Source organism: Bombina bombina, chromosome 3, assembly GCF_027579735.1.
Source record: "Bombina bombina isolate aBomBom1 chromosome 3, aBomBom1.pri, whole genome shotgun sequence".
NCBI classification, from domain to species: Eukaryota; Metazoa; Chordata; class Amphibia; order Anura; family Bombinatoridae; genus Bombina; species Bombina bombina.
In genome coordinates this window covers 479,202,900-479,227,352 of record NC_069501.1, presented here as the reverse complement: position 1 = coordinate 479,227,352, position 24,453 = coordinate 479,202,900, and the positions used below count along the sequence as shown (strand labels likewise).

The window sequence follows — 24,453 nt, the reverse complement described above, 5'->3', positions numbered from 1 at the left end:
ACTGCATGGAGATTGAACGCTTGATTCTATCAAAGCGTGGCTTCTCGGAGTCGGTTATTGATACCTTAATACAGGCTAGGAAACCTGTTACCAGAAAAATTTACCATACGATATGGCGTAAATATTTATATTGGTGCGAATCCAAGAGTTACTCATGGAGTAAGGTTAGGATTCCTAGGATATTGTCTTTTCTACAAGAGGGTTTAGAAAAGGGCTTATCTGCTAGTTCGTTAAAGGGACAGATTTCTGCTCTGTCTATTCTTCTACACAAACGTCTGGCAGAAGTTCCAGACTTTCAGGCTTTGGCTAGGATTAAGCCTGTGTTTAAGACTGTTGCTCCGCCGTGGAGCTTAAACTTAGTTCTTAACGTTCTACATGGCGTTCCATTTGAACCCCTTCATTCCATTGATATCAAGCTGTTATCTTGGAAAGTTCTGTTTTTGATGGCTATTTCCTCGGCTCGAAGAGTCTCTGAGTTATCTGCCTTACATTGTGATTCTCCTAATCTGATTTTTCATTCAGATAAGGTAGTTCTGCGTACTAAACCTGGGTTTTTACCTAAGGTAGTTTCTAACAGGAATATCAATCAAGAGATTGTTGTTCCATCATTGTGTCCTAACCCTTCTTCAAAGAAGGAACGACTTTTGCATAATCTGGACGTAGTCCGTGCCCTGAAGTTCTATTTGCAGGCAACTAAAGATTTTCGTCAAACTTCTTCCCTGTTTGTCGTTTACTCTGGACAGAGGAGAGGTCAAAAGGCTTTGGCTACCTCTCTCTCCTTTTGGCTTCGTAGCATAATACGTTTAGCCTATGAGACTGCTGGACAGCAGCCTCCTGAAAGAGTTACAGCTCATTCTACTAGAGCTGTGGCTTCCACCTGGGCCTTTAAAAATGAGGCCTCTGTTGAACAGATTTGCAAGGCTGCAACTTGGTCTTCACTTCACACTTTTTCAAAATTTTACAAATTTGACACTTTTGCTTCTTCGGAGGCTATTTTTGGGAGAAAGGTGCTTCAGGCAGTGGTTCCTTCCGTTTAAAGTTCCTGCCTTGTCCCTCCCATCATCCGTGTACTTTAGCTTTGGTATTGGTATCCCATAAGTAATGGATGACCCGTGGACTGACTACACTTAACAAGAGAAAACATAATTTATGCTTACCTGATAAATTTATTTCTCTTGTAGTGTAGACAGTCCACGGCCCGCCCTGTCTTTCAAGGCAGATCTAAATTTTTATTAAACTCCAGTCACCACTGCACCCTATGGTTTCTCCTTTCTCGTCTTGTTTCGGTCGAATGACTGGCTATGACATGTGAGGGGAGGAGCTATATAGCAGCTCTGCTTGGGTGATCCTCTTGCAACTTCCTGTTGGGGAAGAGATATAATCCCATAAGTAATGGATGACCCGTGGACTGACTACACTACATGAGAAATAAATTTATCAGGTAAGCATAAATTATGTTTTTATCCAAAATGCCCGCATTTCAGAGAAAGCGCGATTGCTCTGTTTTAAACACTGTAGAGCAGGAGGGCGCTGATGATAATTGCTCTGTCATACCCTCACACCAATCTGAAGTAGCCATGAGGGAGGTTTTGTCAGATGGGGAAATTTCTGATTCAAGACAGTCCCTAAGGTCGAGGGGGCAGTTTCTACACTAGCCAAGCGCACTACTATTCCTATCAAGGATAATTTTGCTTTCAAAGATCCTATGGATAAAAAATTGGAGGGTTTGCTTAAAAAGATTTTTGTACAGCAAGGTTACCTCCTGCAACCTATTTCGTGCATTATTCCTGTCACTACAGCAGCGTGGTTCTGGTTCGAGGAACTAGAAAAGTCGCTCAGTAGAGAGACTCCGTATGAGGAGGTTATGGACAGAATTCACACACTTAAATTAGCTAATTCCTTTATTTTAGATGCCGCTTTGCAGTTAGCTAGATTAGCGGCGAAAAATTCAGGGTTTGCAATTGTGGCGCGCAGAGCGCTCTGGCTAAAGTCTTGGTCAGCGGATGTATCTTCCAAGACAAAATTGCTTAATATCCCTTTCAAGGGTAAAACCCTTTTTGGGCCAGAATTGAAAGAGATTATCTCAGACATCACTGGGGGTAAGGGCCACGCCCTCCCACAAGATAGGCCTTTCAAGGCCAAGAATAAGTCTAATTTTCTTCTGTTAAGTGTGATCAGTCCACGGGTCATCATTACTTCTGGGATATTACTCCTCCCCAACAGGAAGTGCAAGAGGATTCACCCAGCAGAGCTGCATATAGCTCCTCCCCTCTACGTCACTCCCAGTCATTCTCTTGCACCCAACGACTAGATAGGATGTGTGAGAGGACTATGGTGATTATACTTAGTTTTATATCTTCAATCAAAAGTTTGTTATTTTAAAATAGCACCGGAGTGTGTTATTACCTCTCTGGCAGAGTTTGAAGAAGAATCTACCAGAGTTTTGCTATGATTTTAGCCGGAGTAGTTAAGATCATATTGCTGTTCTCAGCCATCTGAGGAGTGAGGTAAACTTCAGATCAGGGGACAGCGGGCAGATGAATCTGCATAGAGGTATGTAGCAGTTTTTATTTTCTGACAATGGAATTGATGAGAAAATCCTGCCATACCGATATAATGTCATGTATGTATACTTTACACTTCAGTATTCTGGGGAATGGTACTTCACTAGAATTACACTGTAAGAAATACATAAAGCTGTTTAATAACTAGAGATTATGTTTAACGTTTTTGCTGGAATGTAAAATCGTTTTCATTTGCTGAGGTACTGTGTGAATAAATGTTTGGGCACTATTTTTCCACTTGGCAGTTGCTTAATCTGTTTTTCTGACAGTTTCTGTTCTCCCTCACTGCTGTGTGTGAGGGGGAGGGGCCGTTTTTTGGCGCTTTTACTATGCATCAAATATTTCAGTCAGCAACTCATTGTATTCCCTGCATGATCCGGTTCATCTCTACAGAGCTCAGGGGTCTTCAAAACTTATTTTGAGGGAGGTAATTTCTCTCAGCAGAGCTGTGAGAATTATAGTTTGACTGAGATAAAAAACGTTTATTCTGTAATTTGTTTCCTGCTTTCAGAATTTGTTATCTTTGCTAATGGGATTAAACCTTTGCTAAAGTTGTGTTGTTTACAAGGATTGAGGCTATAACTGTTTCAATTTATTAATTTTCAACTGTCATAGATCTTCTGTGCTTCTTAAAGGCACAGTACGTTTTAATATTCTAATTGAATTGTATTTCCAAGTTGCAAGTTTATTTGCTAGTGTGTTAAACATGTCTGATTCAGAGGATGATACCTGTGTCATTTGTTGCAATGCCAAAGTGGAGCCCAATAGAAATTTATGTACTAACTGTATTGATGCTACTTTAAATAAAAGTCAATCTGTACAAATTGAACAAATTTCACCAAACAACGAGGGGAGAGTTATGCCGACTAACTCGCCTCACGTGTCAGTACCTACATCTCCCGCTCAGAGGGAGGTGCGTGATATTGTAGCGCCGAGTACATCTGGGCGGCCATTACAAATCACATTACAGGATATGGCTACTGTTATGACTGAGGTTTTGGCTAAATTACCAGAACTAAGAGGTAAGCGTGATCACTCTGGGGTGAGAACAGAGTGCGCTGATAATATTAGGGCCATGTCAGACACTGCGTCACAGGTGGCAGAACATGAGGACGGAGAACTTCATTCTGTGGGTGACGGTTCTGATCCAAACAGACTGGATTCAGATATTTCAAATTTTAAATTTAAACTGGAAAACCTCCGTGTATTACTAGGGGAGGTGTTAGCGGCTCTGAATGATTGTAACACAGTTGCAATACCAGAGAAAATGTGTAGGTTGGATAAATATTTTGCGGTACCGACGAGTACTGAGGTTTTTCCTATACCTAAGAGACTTACTGAAATTGTTACTAAGGAGTGGGATAGACCCGGTGTGCCGTTCTCACCCCCTCCGATATTTAGAAAAATGTTTCCAATAGACGCCACCACAAGGGACTTATGGCAAACGGTCCCTAAGGTGGAGGGAGCAGTTTCTACCTTAGCTAAGCGTACCACTATCCCGGTGGAGGATAGCTGTGCTTTTTCAGATCCAATGGATAAAAAGTTAGAGGGTTACCTTAAGAAAATGTTTGTTCAACAAGGTTTTATATTGCAACCCCTTGCATGCATTGCGCCGATCACGGCTGCAGCGGCATTCTGGATTGAGTCTCTGGAAGAGAACATTGGTTCAGCTACTCTGGACGACATTACGGACAGGCTTAGAGTCCTTAAACTATCTAATTCATTTCGGAGGCCGTAGTACATCTTACTAAACTTACGGCGAAGAATTCAGGATTCGCCATTCAGGCACGCAGGGCGCTGTGGCTAAAATCCTGGTCAGCTGATGTTACTTCTAAGTCTAAATTGCTTAATATACCTTTCAAAGGGCAGACCTTATTCGGGCCCGGGTTGAAAGAGATTATCGCTGACATTACAGGAGGTAAAGGCCATGCCCTGCCTCAGGACAAAGCCAAAGCCAAGACTAGACAGTCTAATTTTCGTTCCTTTCGTAATTTCAAAGCAGGAGCAGCATCAACTTCCTCTGCACCAAAACAGGAAGGAGCTGTTGCTCGCTACAGACAAGGCTGGAAACCTAACCAGTCCTGGAACAAGGGCAAGCAGACTAGGAAACCTGCTGCTGCCCCTAAAACAGCATGAATTGAGGGCCCCCGATCCGGGATCGGATCTAGTGGGGGGCAGACTTTCTCTCTTCGCCCAGGCTTGGGCAAGAGATGTTCAGGATCCCTGGGCGCTAGAGATAATATCTCAGGGATACCTTCTGGACTTCAAATACTCTCCTCCAAGAGAGAGATTTCATCTGTCAAGATTGTCAACAATCCAGACAAAGAAAGAGGCGTTTCTACGCTGCGTACAAGAGCTCTTGTTAATGGGAGTAATCCATCCAGTTCCACGATCGGAACAGGGACAGGGGTTTTACTCAAATCTGTTTGTGGTTCCCAAAAAAGAGGGAACTTTCAGACCAATCCTGGACTTAAAGATCCTAAACAAATTCCTAAGAGTTCCATCGTTCAAGATGGAGACTATTCGGACAATTTTACCTATGATCCAAGAGGGTCAATACATGACCACTGTAGATTTAAAAGATGCTTACCTTCACATACCGATTTACAAAGATCATTATCGGTACCTAAGGTTTGCCTTCCTAGACAGGCATTACCAGTTTGTGGCTCTTCCATTCGGATTGGCTACAGCTCCAAGAATCTTCACAAAGGTTCTGGGTGCTCTTCTGGCGGTACTAAGACCGCGGGGAATCTCGGTAGCTCCATACCTAGACGACATTCTGATACAAGCTTCAAGCTTTCAAACTGCCAAGTCTCATACAGAGTTAGTGCTGGCATTTCTAAGGTCACATGGATGGAAGGTGAACGAAAAGAAAAGTTCACTCGTTCCACTCACAAGAGTTCCCTTCCTGGGGACTCTTATAGATTCTGTAGAAATGAAGATTTACCTGACAGAGGACAGGCTAACAAGACTTCAAAGTGCTTGCCGCACCCTTCATTCCATTCAACACCCGTCAGTGGCTCAATGCATGGAGGTAATCGGCTTAATGGTAGCGGCAATGGACATAGTACCCTTTGCACGCTTACACCTCAGACCACTGCAACTGTGCATGCTAAGTCAGTGGAATGGGGATTACTCAGACTTATCCCCTTCTCTGAATCTGGATCAAGAGACCAGAAATTCTCTTCTATGGTGGCTTTCTCGGCCACATCTGTCCAGGGGGATGCCATTCAGCAGACCAGACTGGACAATTGTAACAACAGACGCCAGCCTTCTAGGTTGGGGTGCCGTCTGGAATTCTCTGAAGGCTCAGGGACAATGGAGTCAGGAGGAGAGTCTCCTGCCAATAAACATTCTGGAATTGAGAGCAGTTCTCAATGCCCTCCTGGCTTGGCCCCAGTTGACAACTCGGGGGTTCATCAGGTTTCAGTCGGACAACATCACGACTGTAGCTTACATCAACCATCAGGGAGGGACAAGAAGCTCCCTAGCTATGATGGAAGTATCAAAGATAATTTGCTGGGCAGAGTCTCACTCTTGCCACCTGTCAGCAATCCACATCCCGGGAGTGGAGAACTGGGAGGCGGATTTCTTAAGTCGTCAGACTTTTCATCCGGGGGAGTGGGAACTTCATCCGGAGGTCTTTGCCCAAATACTTCGACGTTGGGGCAAACCAGAGATAGATCTCATGGCGTCTCGACAGAACGCCAAGCTTCCTCGTTACGGGTCCAGATCCAGGGATCCAGGAGCAGTCCTGATAGATGCTCTGACAGCACCTTGGGACTTCAGGATGGCTTATGTGTTTCCACCCTTCCCGTTGCTTCCTCGATTGATTGCCAGAATCAAACAAGAGAGAGCATCAGTGATTCTAATAGCACCTGCGTGGCCACGCAGGACTTGGTATGCAGACCTGGTGGACATGTCATCCTGTCCACCTTGGTCTCTACCTCTGAAACAGGACCTTCTGATACAGGGTCCCTTCAAACATCAAAATCTAACTTCTCTGAAGCTGACTGCTTGGAAATTGAACGCTTGATTTTATCAAGACGTGGATTTTCTGAGTCAGTTATTGATACCTTAATACAGGCTAGGAAACCTGTTACCAGAAAGATTTTCCATAAGATATGGCGTAAATACCTATATTGGTGTGAATCCAAAGGTTACTCTTGGAGTAAGGTTAGGATTCCTAGGATATTGTCTTTTCTACAAGAAGGTTTAGAAAAGGGTTTATCTGCTAGTTCATTAAAGGGACAGATCTCAGCTCTGTCCATTCTGTTACACAAACGTCTGTCAGAAGTTCCTGACGTCCAGGCTTTTTGTCAGGCTTTGGCCAGAATTAAGCCTGTGTTTAAAACTGTTGCTCCACCATGGAGTTTAAACCTTGTTCTTAATGTTTTACAGGGCGTTCCGTTTGAACCCCTTCATTCCATTGATATAAAGTTGTTATCTTGGAAAGTTCTATTTTTAATGGCTATTTCCTCGGCTCGAAGAGTCTCTGAATTATCAGCCTTACATTGTGATTCTCCTTATTTGATTTTTCATTCGGATAAGGTAGTCCTGCGTACTAAACCTGGGTTCTTACCTAAGGTAGTTACTAACAGGAATATCAATCAAGAGATTGTTGTTCCTTCTTTATGCCCAAATCCTTCTTCAAAGAAGGAACGTCTACTGCACAACCTGGATGTAGTCCGTGCTCTAAAATTTTACTTACAGGCAACTAAGGAATTTCGACAAACGTCTTCTCTGTTTGTCATTTACTCTGGGCAGAGGAGAGGTCAAAAAGCTTCCGCTACCTCTCTTTCTTTTTGGCTTCGTAGCATAATTCGTTTAGCTTATGAGACTGCTGGACAGCAGCCTCCTGAAAGAATTACAGCTCATTCTACTAGAGCTGTGGCTTCCACTTGGGCCTTCAAGAATGAGGCCTCTGTTGAACAGATTTGCAAGGCTGCAACTTGGTCTTCGCTTCATACTTTTTCCAAATTTTACAAATTTGACACTTTTGCTTCATCGGAGGCTATTTTTGGGAGAAAGGTTCTTCAGGCAGTGGTTCCTTCTGTATAAAGAGCCTGCCTATCCCTCCCGTCATCCGTGTACTTTTGCTTTGGTATTGGTATCCCAGAAGTAATGATGACCCGTGGACTGATCACACTTAACAGAAGAAAACATAATTTATGCTTACCTGATAAATTCCTTTCTTCTGTAGTGTGATCAGTCCACGGCCCGCCCTGTTTTTAAGGCAGGTAAATATTTTTTAATTTATACTCCAGTCACCACTTCACCCTTGGCTTTTCCTTTCTCGTTGGTCCTTGGTCGAATGACTGGGAGTGACGTAGAGGGGAGGAGCTATATGCAGCTCTGCTGGGTGAATCCTCTTGCACTTCCTGTTGGGGAGGAGTAATATCCCAGAAGTAATGATGACCCGTGGACTGATCACACTACAGAAGAAAGGAATTTATCAGGTAAGCATAAATTATGTTTTCGTTCCTTTCGCAGCCTCTAGACAAGAGGGTAATGCTTCACAAACCAAACCAGCTTGGAAACCGATGCAAGGCTGGAACAAGGGTAAGCAGGCCAAGAAGCCTGCTGCTGCTGCTACCAAAACAGCATGAAGGAGTAGCCCCCGATCCGGGACCGGATCTAGTAGGGGGCAGACTCTCTCTCTTCACTCAGGCTTGGGCAAGAGATGTTCAGGATCCCTGGGCACTAGAAATAGTTTCTCAGGGTTATCTTCTAGAATTCAAGGAACTACCCCCAAGGGGAAGGTTCCACATGTCTCACTTATCTTCAAACCAAATAAAGAGACAGGCATTCTTACATTGTGTAGAAGACCTGTTAAAAATGGGAGTGATACACCCAGTTCCAACCGTGGAACAAGGAATGGGGTTTTACTCAAATCTGTTTGTAGTTCCCAAAAAAGAGGGAACTTTCAGACCAATTCTGGATTTAAAGATCCTAAACAAATTTCTCAGAGTGCCATCGTTCAAAATGGAAACCATTCGAACGATTTTACCTACAATCCAGGAGGGTCAATTTATGACTACCGTGGATCTCAAGGATGCGTATCTACATATTCCTATCCACAAAGATCATCATCAGTTCCTAAGGTTCGCCTTTCTGGACAAACATTACCAGTTTGTGGCTCTCCCATTCGGGCTAGCCACTGCTCCAAGGATTTTCACAAAGGTACTCGGGTCCCTTCTAGCGGTTCTAAGACCAAGGGGCATTGCAGTGGCACCTTACTTGGACGACATTCTGATACAAGCGTTGTCTCTTTCAAAGGCAAAGGCTCACACAGACATTGTTCTGGCCTTTCTCAGATCTCACGGATGGAAAGTGAACATAGAAAAAAGTTCCCTGTCTCCGTCGACAAGAGTTCCTTTCTTGGGGACAATAATAGATTCTTTAGAAATGAAGATTTTCCTGACAGATGTCAGAAAGTCAAAACTTCTAAACGCTTGTCAAGTTCTTCACTCTGTTCCACGACCTTCCATAGCTCAGTGCATGGAAGTAGTAGGGTTGATGGTTGCAGCAATGGACATAGTTCCTTTTGCGCGAATTCATCTAAGACCATTACAACTGTGCATGCTGAAACAGTGGAATGGGGACTATACAGACTTGTCTCCAATGATTCAAGTAGATCAGAAGACCAGAGACTCACTCCGTTGGTGGCTAACCCAGGACCACCTGTCCCAGGGAATGAGCTTCCGCAGACCAGAGTGGGTCATTGTCACGACCGACGCCAGTCTAGTGGGCTGGGCCGCTGTCTGGAACTCCCTGAAAGCTCAGGGGCTATGGTCTCGGGAAGAGTCTCTTCTCCCGATAAACATTCTGGAACTGAGAGCGATATTCAATACTCTCAGGGCTTGGCCTCAACTAGCAAAGGCCAGATTCATAAGATTCCAATCAGACAACATGACGACTGTTGCTTACATCAACCATCAGGGGGGAACAAGGAGTTCCCTGGCGATGAGAGAAGTGACCAAAATCATAAAATGGGCGGAGGATCACTCCTGCCACCTATCTGCGATCCACATCCCAGGAGTGGAAAACTGGGAGGCGGATTATCTGAGTCGTCAGACATTCCATCCGGGGGGAGTGGGAACTCCACCCGGAGATATTTGCCCAGTTGACTCAATTATGGGGCATTCCAGACATGGATCTGATGGCGTCTCGTCAGAACTTCAAGGTTCCTTGCTACGGGTCCAGATCCAGGGATCCCAAGGCGACTCTAGTGGATGCATTAGTAGCGCCTTGGACCTTCAACCTAGCTTATGTGTTCCCACCGTTTCCTCTCATTCCCAGGCTGGTAGCCAGGATCAAGCAGGAGAGGGCCTCGGTGATCTTGATAGCTCCTGCGTGGCCATGCAGGACTTGGTATGCAGACCTGGTGAATATGTCATCGGCTCCACCATGGAAGCTACCTTTGAGACAGGATCTTCTAGTACAAGGTCCATTCGAACATCCAAGGTCCAGCTAACGGCTTGGAAATTGAACGCTTGATTTTATCTAAGCGTGGGTTTTCGGATTCTGTAATAGATACTCTGGTACAAGCCAGGAAACCTGTAACTAGAAAAATTTACCATAAAATATGGAAAAGATATATCTGTTGGTGTGAATCCAAGGGATTCTCATGGAGTAAGATCAAAATTCCTAGGATCCTTTCTTTTCTCCAAGAAGGTTTGGATAAGGGATTATCAATGAGTTCTCTAAAGGGACAGATTTCTGCTTTATCTGTCTTGTTACACAAACGACTGGCAGCTGTGCCTGATGTTCAAGCTTTTGTTCAGGCTTTGGTCAGGATCAAGCCTGTTTACAGACCTTTGACTCCTCCCTGGAGTCTGAATTTAGTTCCTTCAGTTCTTCAAGGGGTTCCGTTTGAACCTCTACATTCCATAGATATCAAGATGTTATCTTGGAAAGTTCTGTTTTTGGTTGCTATTTCTTCTGCTAGAAGAGTTTCTGAGTTATCTGCTTTGCAGTGTAATCCGCCCTATCTGGTGTTCCATTCAGATAAGGTTGTTTTGCGTACTAAACCTGGTTTCCTTCCAAAGGTTGTTTCCAACAAGAATATTAACCAGGAAATAGTTGTGCCTTCTTTGTGTCCGAATCCAGTTTCAAAGAAGGAACGTTTGTTACACAATTTAGATGTAGTTCGTGCTTTAAAGTTCTATTTAGAAGCAACAAAGGATTTTAGACAAACGTCTTCTCTGTTTGTCGTTTATTCTGGCAAGAGGAGAGGTCAAAAAGCTACTGCTACCTCTCTTTCCTTTTGGCTGAAAAGCATCATCCGATTGGCTTACGAGACTGCCGGACGGCAGCCTCCTGAACGCATCACAGCTCACTCTACAAGGGCTGTGGCTTCCACATGGGCCTTCAAGAACGAGGCTTCTGTTGATCAGATATGTAAGGCAGCGACTTGGTCTTCCCTGCACACTTTTGCCAAATTCTACAAATTTGATACTTTTGCTTCTTCGGAGGCTATTTTTGGGAGAGAGGTTTTGCAAGCCGTGGTGCCTTCTGTTTAGGTAACCTGATTGGCTCCCTCCCTTCATCCGTGTCTTAAAGCTTTGGTATTGGTTCCCACAAGTTATGGATGACGTTGTGGACCGGACACACCAATGTTGGAGAAAACAGAATTTATGCTTACCTGATAAATTACTTTCTCCAACGGTGTGTCCGGTCCATGGCCTGCCCTGGTTTTTTAATCAGGTTGATTAATTTCTTTCTTTAACTACAGTCACCACGGCACCTTATGGTTTCTCCTGTTTTTTCTCCTGTCCGTCGGTCGAATGACTGGGGTGGGCGGAGCCTAGGAGGGACTATATGGACAGCTTTTGCTGTGCTCTTTGCCATTTCCTGTTGGGGAAGAGAATATTCCCACAAGTTATGGATGACGCCGTGGACCGGACACACCATTGGAGAAAGTAATTTATCAGGTAAGCATAAATTCTGTTTTTTCAATGTTGAATTTTCTAATTCCAATGAAACCATTGTCCTCCAAAGCTGGAGAAAATGAATATGTGCACAACAAGCATTTGGAAGAAAGTAACCACAAGAGCTCCTTTATTTTAATGCGATTCCCAAAAAAATAAAAAAAACTTTTTTGTATGCTTGTTCTCGCTTTGGTCATTGTAAAAAGTCTGTACTTTAAACAAAAATCAACTATGGCTACCATACAGATTGTATTTGGCATTAATGAAATGATTATTTTCAATAGCAGAAACTATATTTAAAGGGACACTGAACCCAGATTTTTTCTTTCGCGATTCAGATAGAGCATGCAATTTTAAGCAACTTTCTAATTTACTCCTATTATCACATTTTCTTCATTCTCTTGGTATCTTTATTTGAAATGCAAGAATGTAAGTTTAGATGCCGGCCAATTTTTGGTGATTGGTGGATAAATTCACCCAACAATAAACAAGTGGTGTCCAGGGTTCTGAACAAAAAAGCTTAGATGCCTTTTTCAAATAAAGATGGCAAGAGAACAAAGAAAATTTGTTTATAGGAGTAAATTAGAAAGTTGCTTAAAATTGCATGCTCTATCTGAATCACATAAGAAAAAAATTGGGTTCAGTGTCCCTTTAACTTCATTTATGGGAAACTTATTTTGTCTAAGCTAATGCCTCAATTCTCAACTACTGTCCTCAAGTACCCCTAAACAGTTCAGATTTTCACGCTATCTTAACCAGTGCCGATGGAATACCGAGTTGTAACCATATTTATTAACTTGCTCTCACCCATCAACTGAATATTTCACTTGCCCTCTGGTCTAAGCTTTGGCACCATTTTCATTAGGGATGCGCCTTCTGAGTATTTGGGCAAAAATGATTGCCGAAGATGTCTGCCGCAGGCCACTTCCAGGAACTTTCAGAGCCAGATTGATTCTTGTGAAAAATGCAACACAACAAAATATATGAATGTCCAGCTCTTAATGCATTGCAGTTTAACGAGAATAAATCCAGCTCCAAAAATTGTTGAATGTGGCTTGCTGCCTCCATCTTCGGCATTCGTTTTCGCCCAAACACTCTTAATGCACATCCCTACTTTTTCATGGTACGTTGTGAATCCTCATGAAGTAAAAACATTTTTTTTTTTTTTTACTCTATTTTCCTTTTGTGTAGCCATTTTAGTGTATGACATCTTGATAGTCTTGTAAAGAGCTGAGCATCTCCCAGGGGAAATTTATTAAAATAAGTTTACCTAAATTATTGATTATTTTAATGTGACATAACCCAACTCTTTTTATATAATGATTTAGATATAGTATAAATAAAAAAAAAATGGTACCAATTACATTTTTGAAAAAGAATACTAGGTTTAAAAATACCTAGTTTAGGCATTGTGCATGTGTCTGAAGCACTAGATGGCAGCAGTATCTGCACAATGTGTAGCATTGCTAAAAGCATTCCTGCAAAACCCCTGCTGCTATACAGTTCTCTAGATGTCAAAAAAGCTTTGCACTTGTATTAATTTATGGCCATTATTTCAGTAAATGTATAACCAATTATTCATTGGCAGCACAAACCCAATTTCAGACTAGCTAAATATTACCCTAGATAGTTCTTGGAACATTGTAAAGAAGTTCTTAAAAATAAAAACAAAAAAAACACAGGATAGTATTGATCCAGAAAGGAGCAGTTCACAAACAAAATAATAATAATAAAATATATATATATTTATATTTTCATCCCAATAGGGACCTTAAATGTGAGTTTGGTTTTTCTAAGGCACTTGAGCTAGTAGATCCTCAGCAGTGTTTGTTAGATTTGAGACGTGCTATCTTAAAGTGATGGTAAATCAAAGCATCTAACAAACGCTAGGATTTACCCTTACTAAAAATAAACACTAGTTTTCTCTTTGCAAGGTGTATCCAGTCCACGGATTCATCCTTTACTTGATATTCTCATTCCCTACAGGAAGTGGCAAAGAGAGCACACAGCAGAGCTGTCCATATAGCTCCCCCTCTAGCTCCACCCCCCCAGTCATTCTCTTTGCCGGCTCTAAGCACTAGGGTCTCTCTCTGGAAGGTAAAGTGAATGTGGTGTTAGAATTGTAGTTTTTATTATCTTCAATCAAAAGATATTTTAAATGGTACCAGTTTGTACTATTTACTCTCTAGCAGAAAAGTGATGAAGATTTCTTCTGAGAGGAAAATGATTTTAGCATATTGTAACTAAAATCCACTGCTGTTCCCACACAGGACTGAGGAGTACCAGAAAACTTCAGTTGGGGGGAACAGTTTGCAGGGTGATCTGCAATAACTTATGTTTAGTCATTTATTTCTAGACAAGACTGAGATAAAGCTAGAAGAGACTGACAATATCCCCATGAGGGGAGGGTAAGCTATGTTCACAGACTTAGTAAGGAATTGAATGCTTACATAATAGAGCTAATATACTGGTTGACACTTATTAAGGGCAATCGATTGTTTAGCTAAGGAAAAATCGTTTTGCAAGACACTTTGAAAGCCCTTTTGGGTTCTTTCTGGGGTTCTTTCCCACATGGCTGTTTTTTATTCACTTAGGAGTGATTTAGTAGGCCTCACAACTCTGGAGTAGAGTGGGAGGGGCCTAATTTCGCACCTCAGATGCGCACTTAGAATTAGAGAAGTTCATGCTGCTTCACATGGAGGGTCCTGCTGCTGTTTGATGGCCTTAAAGAAGTTATATTCCCCCAAATCTGATCCCTAAGGGCAGGTAGGGCCACAGCAAGGCTGTGGCAAGGTGCTGTAGTAATTTTAACCAGGTGTTGGCTTTAAACTGCTCCGGTTTGGGCATTAAGGGGTTAATCGTTCTGCAACTTGTGGTGCAATCTTATTAAGGCTTTAGGAACATACTGTGAAAATTTCAAAAGGATTGCTGCATTTTTCACTGTTTTGTAAAATTGTGTGCTTTTTATCTCTTAAAGGCACAGTAACGTTTTTTCAAATTGTTTTTTATTTGATTAAAGTGATTTCCAAGCCTGTTTGTGTATACTACTAGTCTGTTAAACATGTCTGACACTAAGGAAAATCCTTGTTCAATGTGTTTAGAAGCCATGGTGGAACCCCCTCTCAGAATGTGTCCCACTTGTACTGATATGTCTATACACTTTAAAGATCATATTGTTGCACTTAAAAATGTGGCCCAAGATGATTCTCAGACTAAAGGTAACGAGGGTAGCCTGTCTGCCTCTCCCCAAGTGTCACAACCAGTTACGCCAGCGCAAGCGACGCCTAGTACCTCTAGTGCGTCTAACCCTTTTACATTACAAGACTTAGCGGCAGTCATGGATAATTCTCTTACAGCCTTCTTATCTAAACTGCCCGTGTTACCTGCAAAGCGTGATAGCTCCGTTTTAAGAACAGATTATGAGCATTCTGATGCTTTGGTAGCCGTATCCTATATACCCTCACACCGCTCTGAAGTAGGAGCGAGGGATTTGATGTCTGAGGGAGAAGTCTCTGATTCAGGAAGGGTTCCTCCTCAGACAGATTCAGATACATTGGCTTTTAAATTTAAACTAGAACACCTCCGCGTTTTGCTTAGGGAGGTATTAGCTACTCTGGATGACTGCGACCCTTTGGTGATCCCAAAGAAATTGTGTAAAATGGACAAGTACCTAGAGGTCCCTGTTTACACGGATGCGTTTCCGGTCCCTAAGAGGATTGCGGATATCGTTACTAGGGAGTGGGATAGACCAGGTGTTCCCTTTGTCCCCCCTCCTGTTTTTAAGAAAATGTTCCCCATATCTGACCCGGTGCGGGACTCGTGGCAGACGGTCCCTAAGGTGGAGGGGGCTGTTTCTTCACTTGCTAAACGCACAACCATACCAAGTGAAGACAGTTATGCTTTCAAAGACCCTATGGATAAGAAGTTAGAGGGTTTACTTAAGAAAATTTTTGTTCAACAAGGTTTTCTTCTCCAGCCTATTGCCTGCATTATTCCTGTAACTACTGCAGCCGCTTTCTGGTTTGAGGCGCTGGAAGACTCGCTCCAGACGGAGACCTCATATGAGGAAATTATGGATAGAATTAAGGGTCTAAAGCTAGCTAATTCTTTTATCATTGACGCCGCTTTCCAAATAGCTAAGTTAGCGGCAAGAAATTCAGGTTTCGCCATTTGGCGCGCAGGGCGCTATGGCTAAAGTCCGGGTCGGCTGATGTGTCGTCTAAATCCAAGCTTTTGAACATCCCTTTCAAAGGAAAGACCCTCTTCGGGCCTGAATTGAAAGAGATTATTTCAGAAATCACCGGGGGGAAAAGGCCATGCTCTCCCTCAGGACAAGTCTTTTAAGACAAAGAACAAAGCTAATTTTCGTTCCTTTCGTAATTTAAGGTACGGCCCCGCTTCATCCTCTCCGGCTGCAAAGCAAGAGGGTAACGCTTCACAGCCCAAGGCAACTTGGAAACCTTACCAGGGCTGGAATAAGGGGAAACAGGCCAAAAAGCCTGCAGCTGCCACCAAGACAGCATGAAGGGGTAGCCCCCGATCTGGGACCGGCTCTAGTAGGGGGCAGACTCTCTCTCTTCGCTCAGGGCTGGGCAAGAGATGTACACGATCCTTGGGTGTTAGATATTGTAGCCCAGGGATATCTTCTAGAATTCAAGGGTTCTCCTCCAAGGGGGAGGTTCCACATTTCTCGTCTGGCTACAGATCAGACAAAGAAAGAGGCGTTTTTACGCTGTGTAGAAGATCTACATACAATGGGAGTGATCCAACCAGTTCCAATCGTGGAACAAGGGCTGGGTTTTTACTCAAACCGGTTTTTGGTTCCCAAAAAATAGGGAACTTTCAGACCCATCCTGGATCTAAAAATTCTAAACAGATTCCTCAGAATCCCATCGTTCAAAATGGAGACCATTCGGACAATCTTACCAATGATCCAGGAAGGTCAATATATGACTAACGTGGATCTAAAGGATGCATACCTACACATTCCTATCCATAAAGATCATCACCAGTTTCTCAGGTTCGCCTTTCGGGACAAGCATTACCAGTTTGTGGCTCTTCCTTTCGGCTTAGCCACTGCTCCCAGAATTTTCACAAAGGTGCTAGGGTCCCTTCTGGCGGTACAAAGACCGTGGGGCATAGCAGTGGCGCCTTACCTAGACAACATTTTAATTCAGGCGCCGTCTTTCCAAAGAGCCAAGTCTCACACAGAGATTGTGTTGGCCTTTCTGAGGTCTCACGGGTGGAAGGTGAACATCAAAAAGAGTTCTTTCCCTTCTCACAAGGGTTCCCTTCCTAGGGACTCTAATAGACTCGGTAGAAATGAAAATTATTTCTGACGGAGGTCAGAAAATTAAAACTCTTAACTACTTGCCGAGTTCTTCATTCCATTCCTCAGCCATCTGTGGCTCAGTGCATGGAGACAATCGGATTAATGGTAGCGGCAATGGACATAGTCCCTTTTGCTCAGATACATCTCAGACCACTGCAACTATGCATGCTCAAACAGTGGAATGGGGATTATGCAGATTTGTCTCCTCAAATTCAGTTGGACCAGGAGACCATAGATTCTCTTCTCTGGTTTTGTCTCAGGACCACCTGTCTCAGGGAATATGTTTCCGCAGGCCAGAGTGGGTCATTGTAACGACCGACGCCAGTCTGTTAGGCTGGGGTGCGCTCTGGGACTCCCTGAAAGCTCAGGGCTTATGGTCTCGGGAAGAAACGCTTCTCCCGATAAACATTCTAGAACTGAGGGCGATATTAAACGCTCTTCAGGCATGGCCTCAACTAGCTGCGGCCAAATTCATCAGATTTCAGTCGGACAACATCACGACTTTAGCTTACGTCAATCATCAGGGGGGAACAAAGAGTTCCCTAGCGATGAAGGAAGTAACCAAAATAATCAGGTGGGCGGAGGACCACTCCTGCCATCTCTCAGCAATTCCCATCCCAGGAGTAGACAACTGGGAGGCGGATTTTCTAAGTCGTCAGACTTTTCTCCCGGGGGAGTGGGAACTCCACCCGGAGGTTTTTGCTCAGCTGACTCGGCTATGGGGCATTCCAGAATTGGATCTGATGGCGTCCCGTTAGAACGCCAAACTTCCTATCTACGGGTCCAGGTCCCGGGACCCCAAGGCGGTATTGATAGATGCTCTAGCAGCGCCTTGGTCCTTCAATCTGGCTTATGTTTTTCCACTGTTTCCTCTCCTCCCGCGTCTGGTCGCCAGAATCAAGCAGGAGAAGGCTTTGGTGATTCTGATAGCACCTGCGTGGCCACGCAGGACTTGGTATGCAGACCTAGTGGACATGTCATCTGTCCCACCATGGACACTGCCAATGAGGCAGTATCTCCTAATACAGGGTCCATTTCAAGCATCAAAATTTAGTTTCTCTACGTCTGACTGCTTGGAGATTAAACGCTTAATTCTATCAAAGCGTGGGTTCTCTGAGTCAGTTATAGATACTCTGATTCAGGCTAGAAAGCCTGTCACCAGGAAAATCTACCATAAGATATGGCAGAAATATCTTTGTTGTTGTGAATCCAAGGGTTACTCATGGAGTAAGATTAGGATTCCCAGGATATTGTCTTTTCTCCAAGACGGATTGGAGAAAGGATTGTCAGCTAGTTCCTTAAAAGGACAAATATCTGCTTTGTCTATCCTGTTACACAAGCGTCTAGCAGAAGTACCAGACGTTCAAGCGTTTGCTCAGGCTTTAGTCAGAATCAAGCCTGTCTATAAATCTGTGGGTCCGCCATGGAGTTTGAATCTAGTTCTTCAAGGGGTTCTGTTTGAACCTTTACATTCCATAGACATTAAGTTGTTATATTGGAAAGTTTTGTTTTTGGTAGCTATCTCTTCTGCTCGAAGAGTTTCAGAATTATCTGCCTTACAGAGTGATTCACCTTACCTGGTGTTCCACGCAGATAAGGTAGTTTTGCGTACCAAGCCTGGTTTTCTTCCTAAAGTTGTTTCTAACAAGAATATTAACCAGGAAATTGTTGTTCCTTCTCTGTGTCCTAATCCATCTTCGAAGAAGGAACGTCTTTTACACAATCTTGATGTAGTTCGTGCTTTAAAGTTCTATTTACAAGCAACTAAGGATTTCAGACAAACATCTTCCTTGTTTGTTATCTATTCTGGTAAGAGGAGAGGTCAGAAAGCGACTGCTACCTCTTTCCTTTTGGCTGAAAAGCATCATCCGTTTGGCCTATGGCCAGCAGCCTCCTGAAAGAATTACTGCTCATTCTACCAGAGCAGTGGCTTCCACGTGGGCTTTCAAAAATGAGGCTTCTGTTGAACAGATTTGTAAGGCAGCGACTTGGTCTTCACTGCATACTTTTGCCAAATTTTACAAATTCGATACTTTTGCTTCTTCGGAGGCTATTTTTCGGAGAAAGGTTCTACAAGCAGTGGTGCCTTCCGTTTAAGGTACCTGTCTTGTTCCCTCCTTTCATCCTTGTCCTAAAGCTTTGGTATTGGTATCCTACAAGTAAGGATGAATCCGTGGACTGGATACACCTTGCAAGAGAAAACAGAATTTATGCTTACCTGATAAATTACTTTCTCTTGCGGTGTATCCAGTCCATGGCCCGTCCTGGCATTTAAGTCAGGTAAAAATGTTTTTATTTAAACTAGTCACCACTGCACCCTATGGTTTCTCCTTTTTCTTCCTAACCTTTGGTCGAATGACTGGGGGGTGGAGCTAGAGAGGGAGCTATATGGACAGCTCTGCTGTGTGCTCTCTTTGCCACTTCCTGTAGGGAATGAGAATATCCCACAAGTAAAGGATGAATCCGTGGACTGGATAACACCGCAAGAGAAAGTAATTTATCAGGTAAGCATAAATTCTGTTTTTGTCACGGTTTCCTAAAAAATTATGTTAAAATCACCCTGCCTATAAGGGAAGTATATCGCTAACTCAGGGTGAGTTTAATATCGTTTTTTTTTTTATGAAACGGTGACAAACTGTTTAATTTTAGTGATGGTAAAACCTAGCGTTTGTTATACACTTGGGTTTACCATCACTTTAAATTGATTGAATGGCAGAATATTGATATTTGTTGTCTGAAGGGGATTTGTAATTCTGGCACTCTATGTGTGCTGATGAATATTGGTTATTTAACATTCACATTGTATCTTTTTAAACATGTCCGTCTCTCCATCAGATGTTCAGCCTCTTCATGGAGTGACAGAAGTGAACTGTAATGGTGTGTCTTCTGAGACCAGTCCCACAGATACTAGCAATAGCCTGAGGATTGATGATCCCCCGAGCTCCTCCTTAAATCTCACTACACCTTCAAGTTTAGACAGCCCAACAGAGCAGTCTGTAACTGACCCTTCTATGTCTGAGGAGCCGTCCCCTCTAGAACCTAACATGCCAAGTGCAGTAGAGGCTATGTTGTGCCAGCCATCTGTCTGTCAATCGCCAGGGCAAGCAGAGAGCGAGGAAATAAGCCAACTACAAGAGAGTATCCGAAGAGAGATGTCTCCATCTGAGGAAGGAGAATCACCACAGGGTAAGTAAGACTATTAAGAAAATGACATTGGATAGATGGGATTGAAAATGATAAATAATTGAAATGTGTTTAAAGAAGAAAGATGTCTACCAAGAAGAGATGGAAACATTAGAAATATGTAGACATTTTTGTATTTTTTTTTTTTTTACTGGTGAATATTATTAATACAAGGGGACAACAGACAAACTTATCGAAGATTTAAAGACCTTTATAATTAAATTCAGTAACTTTCATCTGATATATGGTATGAAAGTTTTTATCTTAAGAATGTCTAGGAAAACGTTCTTGAGGACCTTAGACACAGCAATCCTAGTCTATTACTAGGCGTCTAGAGTTTTATGAAGCAATAGAAATTAAAATAATGCTAGAAAATTAACAGTAGCATTTTGTCTACAAGTGATAAAATAATCCAGGCTTTTAATGCGTTTCTTTGTCAATAAGAGAAGCTTTAGTAAGAGAGTGGTGAGGGTGAACTCATTAAAAGAGATTATCTAGACAGCCACTCATAAGTTGTCCTCTCTTTCCAACAGTGAAATCTTCAGCTGGAGATCTACTTCTGAACCCTCTGGAGCGTCAGAATGCAGAGAAATTGAAGGTTAAGATTGCTGATCTGGGCAACGCTTGCTGGGTGGTGAGAACTTATTTTTTTCGTAATGCATACAGCACTCACAGAATTTCAAAAGTATGTGGTTTTTGTTGCATCTGAAAGATAGTATTTTAAAATGTATAATCATTTTTTTTTCCTGTCCATCAATAAAACAGTTGGAGATCTGCTTATTAGCCATGAGCAGCCAATTCTTAAAGGGACATTGTACACTAGGATTTTCTTTGCGTAACTGTTTTGTAGATGATCCATTTATATAGCCCATCCGGGAGCTTTTTTTTTTTTTTTTTTTTCAACAATTGATAGTTTTGCTTATTTTTTAAGAACATTGTTCTGATTTTCAGACTCCTAACCAAGCCCCACAGTATTAGATTTAGACTGAGGTCTAGAGACTTCTGCTGGTTACTATTTGTCTTCTCATATGCAGGGGAAGGGGGAGTATCTGCTCTCCTTTCAGCCCTTTTCAGTGGGTGTCCCAGTCTAACCTCATCAACACTGATAAACTGGGAGACTCTCTGGGTTTTTTGTTTTTAAAAAAAAAAAAAAAGATTTTACACTGGATCTGGCATACTCACTCACTCACTCACTCACTCACTCAATCGCACTCACTCTCTCCCTCTCCCCAGCAAAAGCACTTCACAGAGGACATCCAGACTAGACAGTACCGCTGTTTGGAGGTACTCATTGGATCTGGGTACAGCACCCCAGCCGATATTTGGAGTACGGCGTGCATGGTGAGTAATTCAGCAGCAATGGGAAACAATGATTAAAGCTACATAAAACCCAACGTTTTTCTTTTGATTCAGATAGAGCATGTCATTTTTAAACAATTTTCCATTTTACTTCCATTGTCAAAGTTGCCTTGTTCGCTTCTCTCTGTATGCTTTGTTGAAGTAGCTGCAATGCACTACTGGGAACTATGACCGAAGGCATTTAAGTGCAGCCATCAATCAGCATCTAGCCTCCAGTACTGTATTGCTGCTCCTGAGCCTACCTAGGTATGCTTTTCAACAACAGATAAGAGAAAAAACAAATTAAGTAACAGAATTAAATTGGGAATTTTTTTTAAAATCTGAATTGTGAGAATTTTTTCTCTTGTTAAGTGTAGTCAGTCCACGGGTCATCCATTACTTATGGGATTATATCTCTCCCCAACAGGAAGTTGCAAGAGGATCACCCAAGCAGAGCTGCTATATAGCTCCTCCCCTCACATGTCATATCCAGTCATTCTCTTGCAAGTCTCAAGAAAGGAGGTTGTGAGAGGAGACAGGAGTTTTTTACTTAATTCTTCAATCAAAAGTTTATTTGTTAAAATGGCACGGGAGTGTGCTGTTTTTTTCTCTCAGGCAGTATTTAGAAGAAGAAGATCTGCCTGCGTTTTCTATGATCTTAGCAGACGTAACTAAGATCCACTGGCTGTTCTCGCGCATTCTGAGGAGGGGTAACTTCAGAAAGGGGAATAGCATGCGGGGTCCTCCGCAAATGAGGTATGTGCAGTATAATATTTTCTAGGAATGGAATTGACTAAGAAAACACTGCCGTTACCCATATGATGTAAAAAAAAAAGGTACAGCCTTTAATGCAGTAGTAGCGACTGGTATCAGGCTGTTAAATGTATGCGCAGTTGAGTTATTTTCTAGGGACTAGAATTTGACTGAGAAAATACTGTTAATACTGAAATAAATGTATAAGCCTTAACTGCAGTAGAAGCTACTGGTAGCAGGCTTAGTGATAACTTTACATAACACTGGAAAAGTTGTTTTTAAAACGTTTACTGGCATGTTATTCGTTTTGTGAGGTACTTTGGTGATAAATCTTTTTGGGCATGATTTTTTTCCACATGGCTAACGTTTATTTCTGCATAGAAACCGTTGTAACAGGTCTCCCACTGTTGTAATATGAGTGGGAGGGGCCTTTTTTAGCGCCTTGTTGCGCAGATAAAATTCTAGCACAGTCTTCCTGCCTTTTCCTCCTTGATCCAGGACGTCTCCAGAGAGCTCAGGGGTCTTCAAAATTCAATTTTGAGGGAGGTAATCAGTCACAGCAGACCTGTGACAGTGTGTTTGACTGTGAGAAAAACGTTAAATCTAAAATTGATTATCCTGTTGTGGGTATTGAGGGGTTAATCATCCGTTTGCTTGTGGGTGCAATCCTCTGCTAAATTCATACATTTATTGTTAAAATTGTTGGCTATAACTGAATTAGTTCATTGTTATTTCAACTGTGACAGTTTTTTTGTGTTTTTAAAAGCGCTGCTGCGTTTTTTCATATTGCTTGCAAATTCACTGACAGTTTTTTTCCAAGCTTGCTAGCCTTCATTGCTAGTCTGTTAAACATGTCTGATACAGATGAATCTATTTGTTCATTATGTTTAAAAGCCAATGTGGAGCCCAATAGAAATTTGTGTACCAATTGTATTGATGTTACTTTAAATAAAAGTCAGTCTTTACCGGTAAAGAAATTATCACCAGACATTGAGGGGGAAGTTATGCCGTCTAACTCTCCTCACGTGTCAGTACCTTCGCCTCCCGCTCAGGAGGTGCGTGAGATTGTGGCGCCAAGTACATCAAGGCCCTTACAAATCACTTTGCATGATATGGCTAATGTTATGAAAGAAGTATTATCTAATTTGCCTGAGTTAAGAGGCAAGCGCGATAGCTCTGGGTTTAGGACAGAGCGCGCCGATGACACGAGAGCCATGTCCGATACTGCGTCACAATTTGCAGAACATGAGGACGGAGATCCAATGGATAAAAAATTAGGTTACCTTAAGAAAATGTTTGTTCAACAAGGTTTTATATTACAGCCCCTTGCATGCATTGCGTCCGTCACTGCTGCAGCGGCATTCTGTTTTGAGTCTCTGGAAGAGGCTATTCGCACAGCTCCATTGGATGAGATTATGAACAAGCTTAAAGCCCTTAAGCTAGCTAATGCATTTGTTTCGGATGCCGTGGTGCATTTAACCAAACTAACGGCTAAGAACTCCGGATTCGCCATCCAGGCACGCAGAGCGCTATGGCTTAAATCCTGGTCAGCAGATGTAACTTCTAAATCTAAATTGCTTAATATTCCTTTCAAAGGGCAAACCTTATTCGGGCCCGGCTTGAAAGAAATTGCTGACATTACTGGAGGTAAGGGTCACTCCCTTCCTCAGAACAGGGCCAAATCAAAGGCTAAACAGTCTAATTTTCATGCCTTTCGTAATTTCAAGGCAGGAGCAGCATCAACTTCCTCCGCCCCAAAACAGGAAGGGACTGCTACTCGTTACAGACAGGGTTGGAAAGGCAACCAGTCTTGGAACAAGGGCAAGCAGGCCAGAAAACCTGCTGCTGCCCCTAAGACAGCATGAAGTAAGGGCCCCCTGTCCGGAAACGGATCTAGTGGGGGGCAGACTTTCTCTCTTTGCCCAAGCTTGGGCAAGAGATGTCCAGGATCCCTGGGCGTTGGAGATCATATCTCAGGGATATCTTCTGGACTTCAAAGCTTCTCCACAAGGGAGATTTCATCTTTCAAGGTTATCAGCAAACCAAATAAAGAAAGAGGTGTTTCTACGCTGTGTACAAGACCTCTTATTAATGGGGGTGATCCACCCAGTTCCGCGGTCGGAACAAGGGCAAGGATTTTATTCAAATCTGTTTGTGGTTCCCAAGAAAGAGGGAACCTTCAGACCAATCTTGGACTTAAAGATCCTAAACAAGTTCCTAAGAGTTCCATCATTCAAAATGGAAACTATTCAAACCATCCTACCCATGATCCAAGAGGGTCAGTACATGACCACAGTGGACTTAAAGGATGCCTACCTTCACATACCGATTCACAAGGATCATTATCGGT

At 42.7% G+C, this 24,453-nt stretch overlaps 1 protein-coding gene across 2 annotated transcripts in view; it reads left to right on the top strand.

Moving 5' to 3' along the window:
• Positions 1–24,453, top strand: part of SRPK1 (SRSF protein kinase 1) — a 179,846-nt gene that overhangs the window by 92,132 nt on the left and 63,261 nt on the right. For both annotated transcript variants that reach the window (XM_053706807.1, XM_053706809.1), the window contains exons 11-13: positions 19,665–20,015; positions 20,546–20,646; positions 21,246–21,353. In XM_053706807.1, coding sequence (XP_053562782.1) covers positions 19,665–20,015; positions 20,546–20,646; positions 21,246–21,353 — 560 coding nt within the window. The remainder of the gene's footprint in view (positions 1–19,664; positions 20,016–20,545; positions 20,647–21,245; positions 21,354–24,453) is intronic.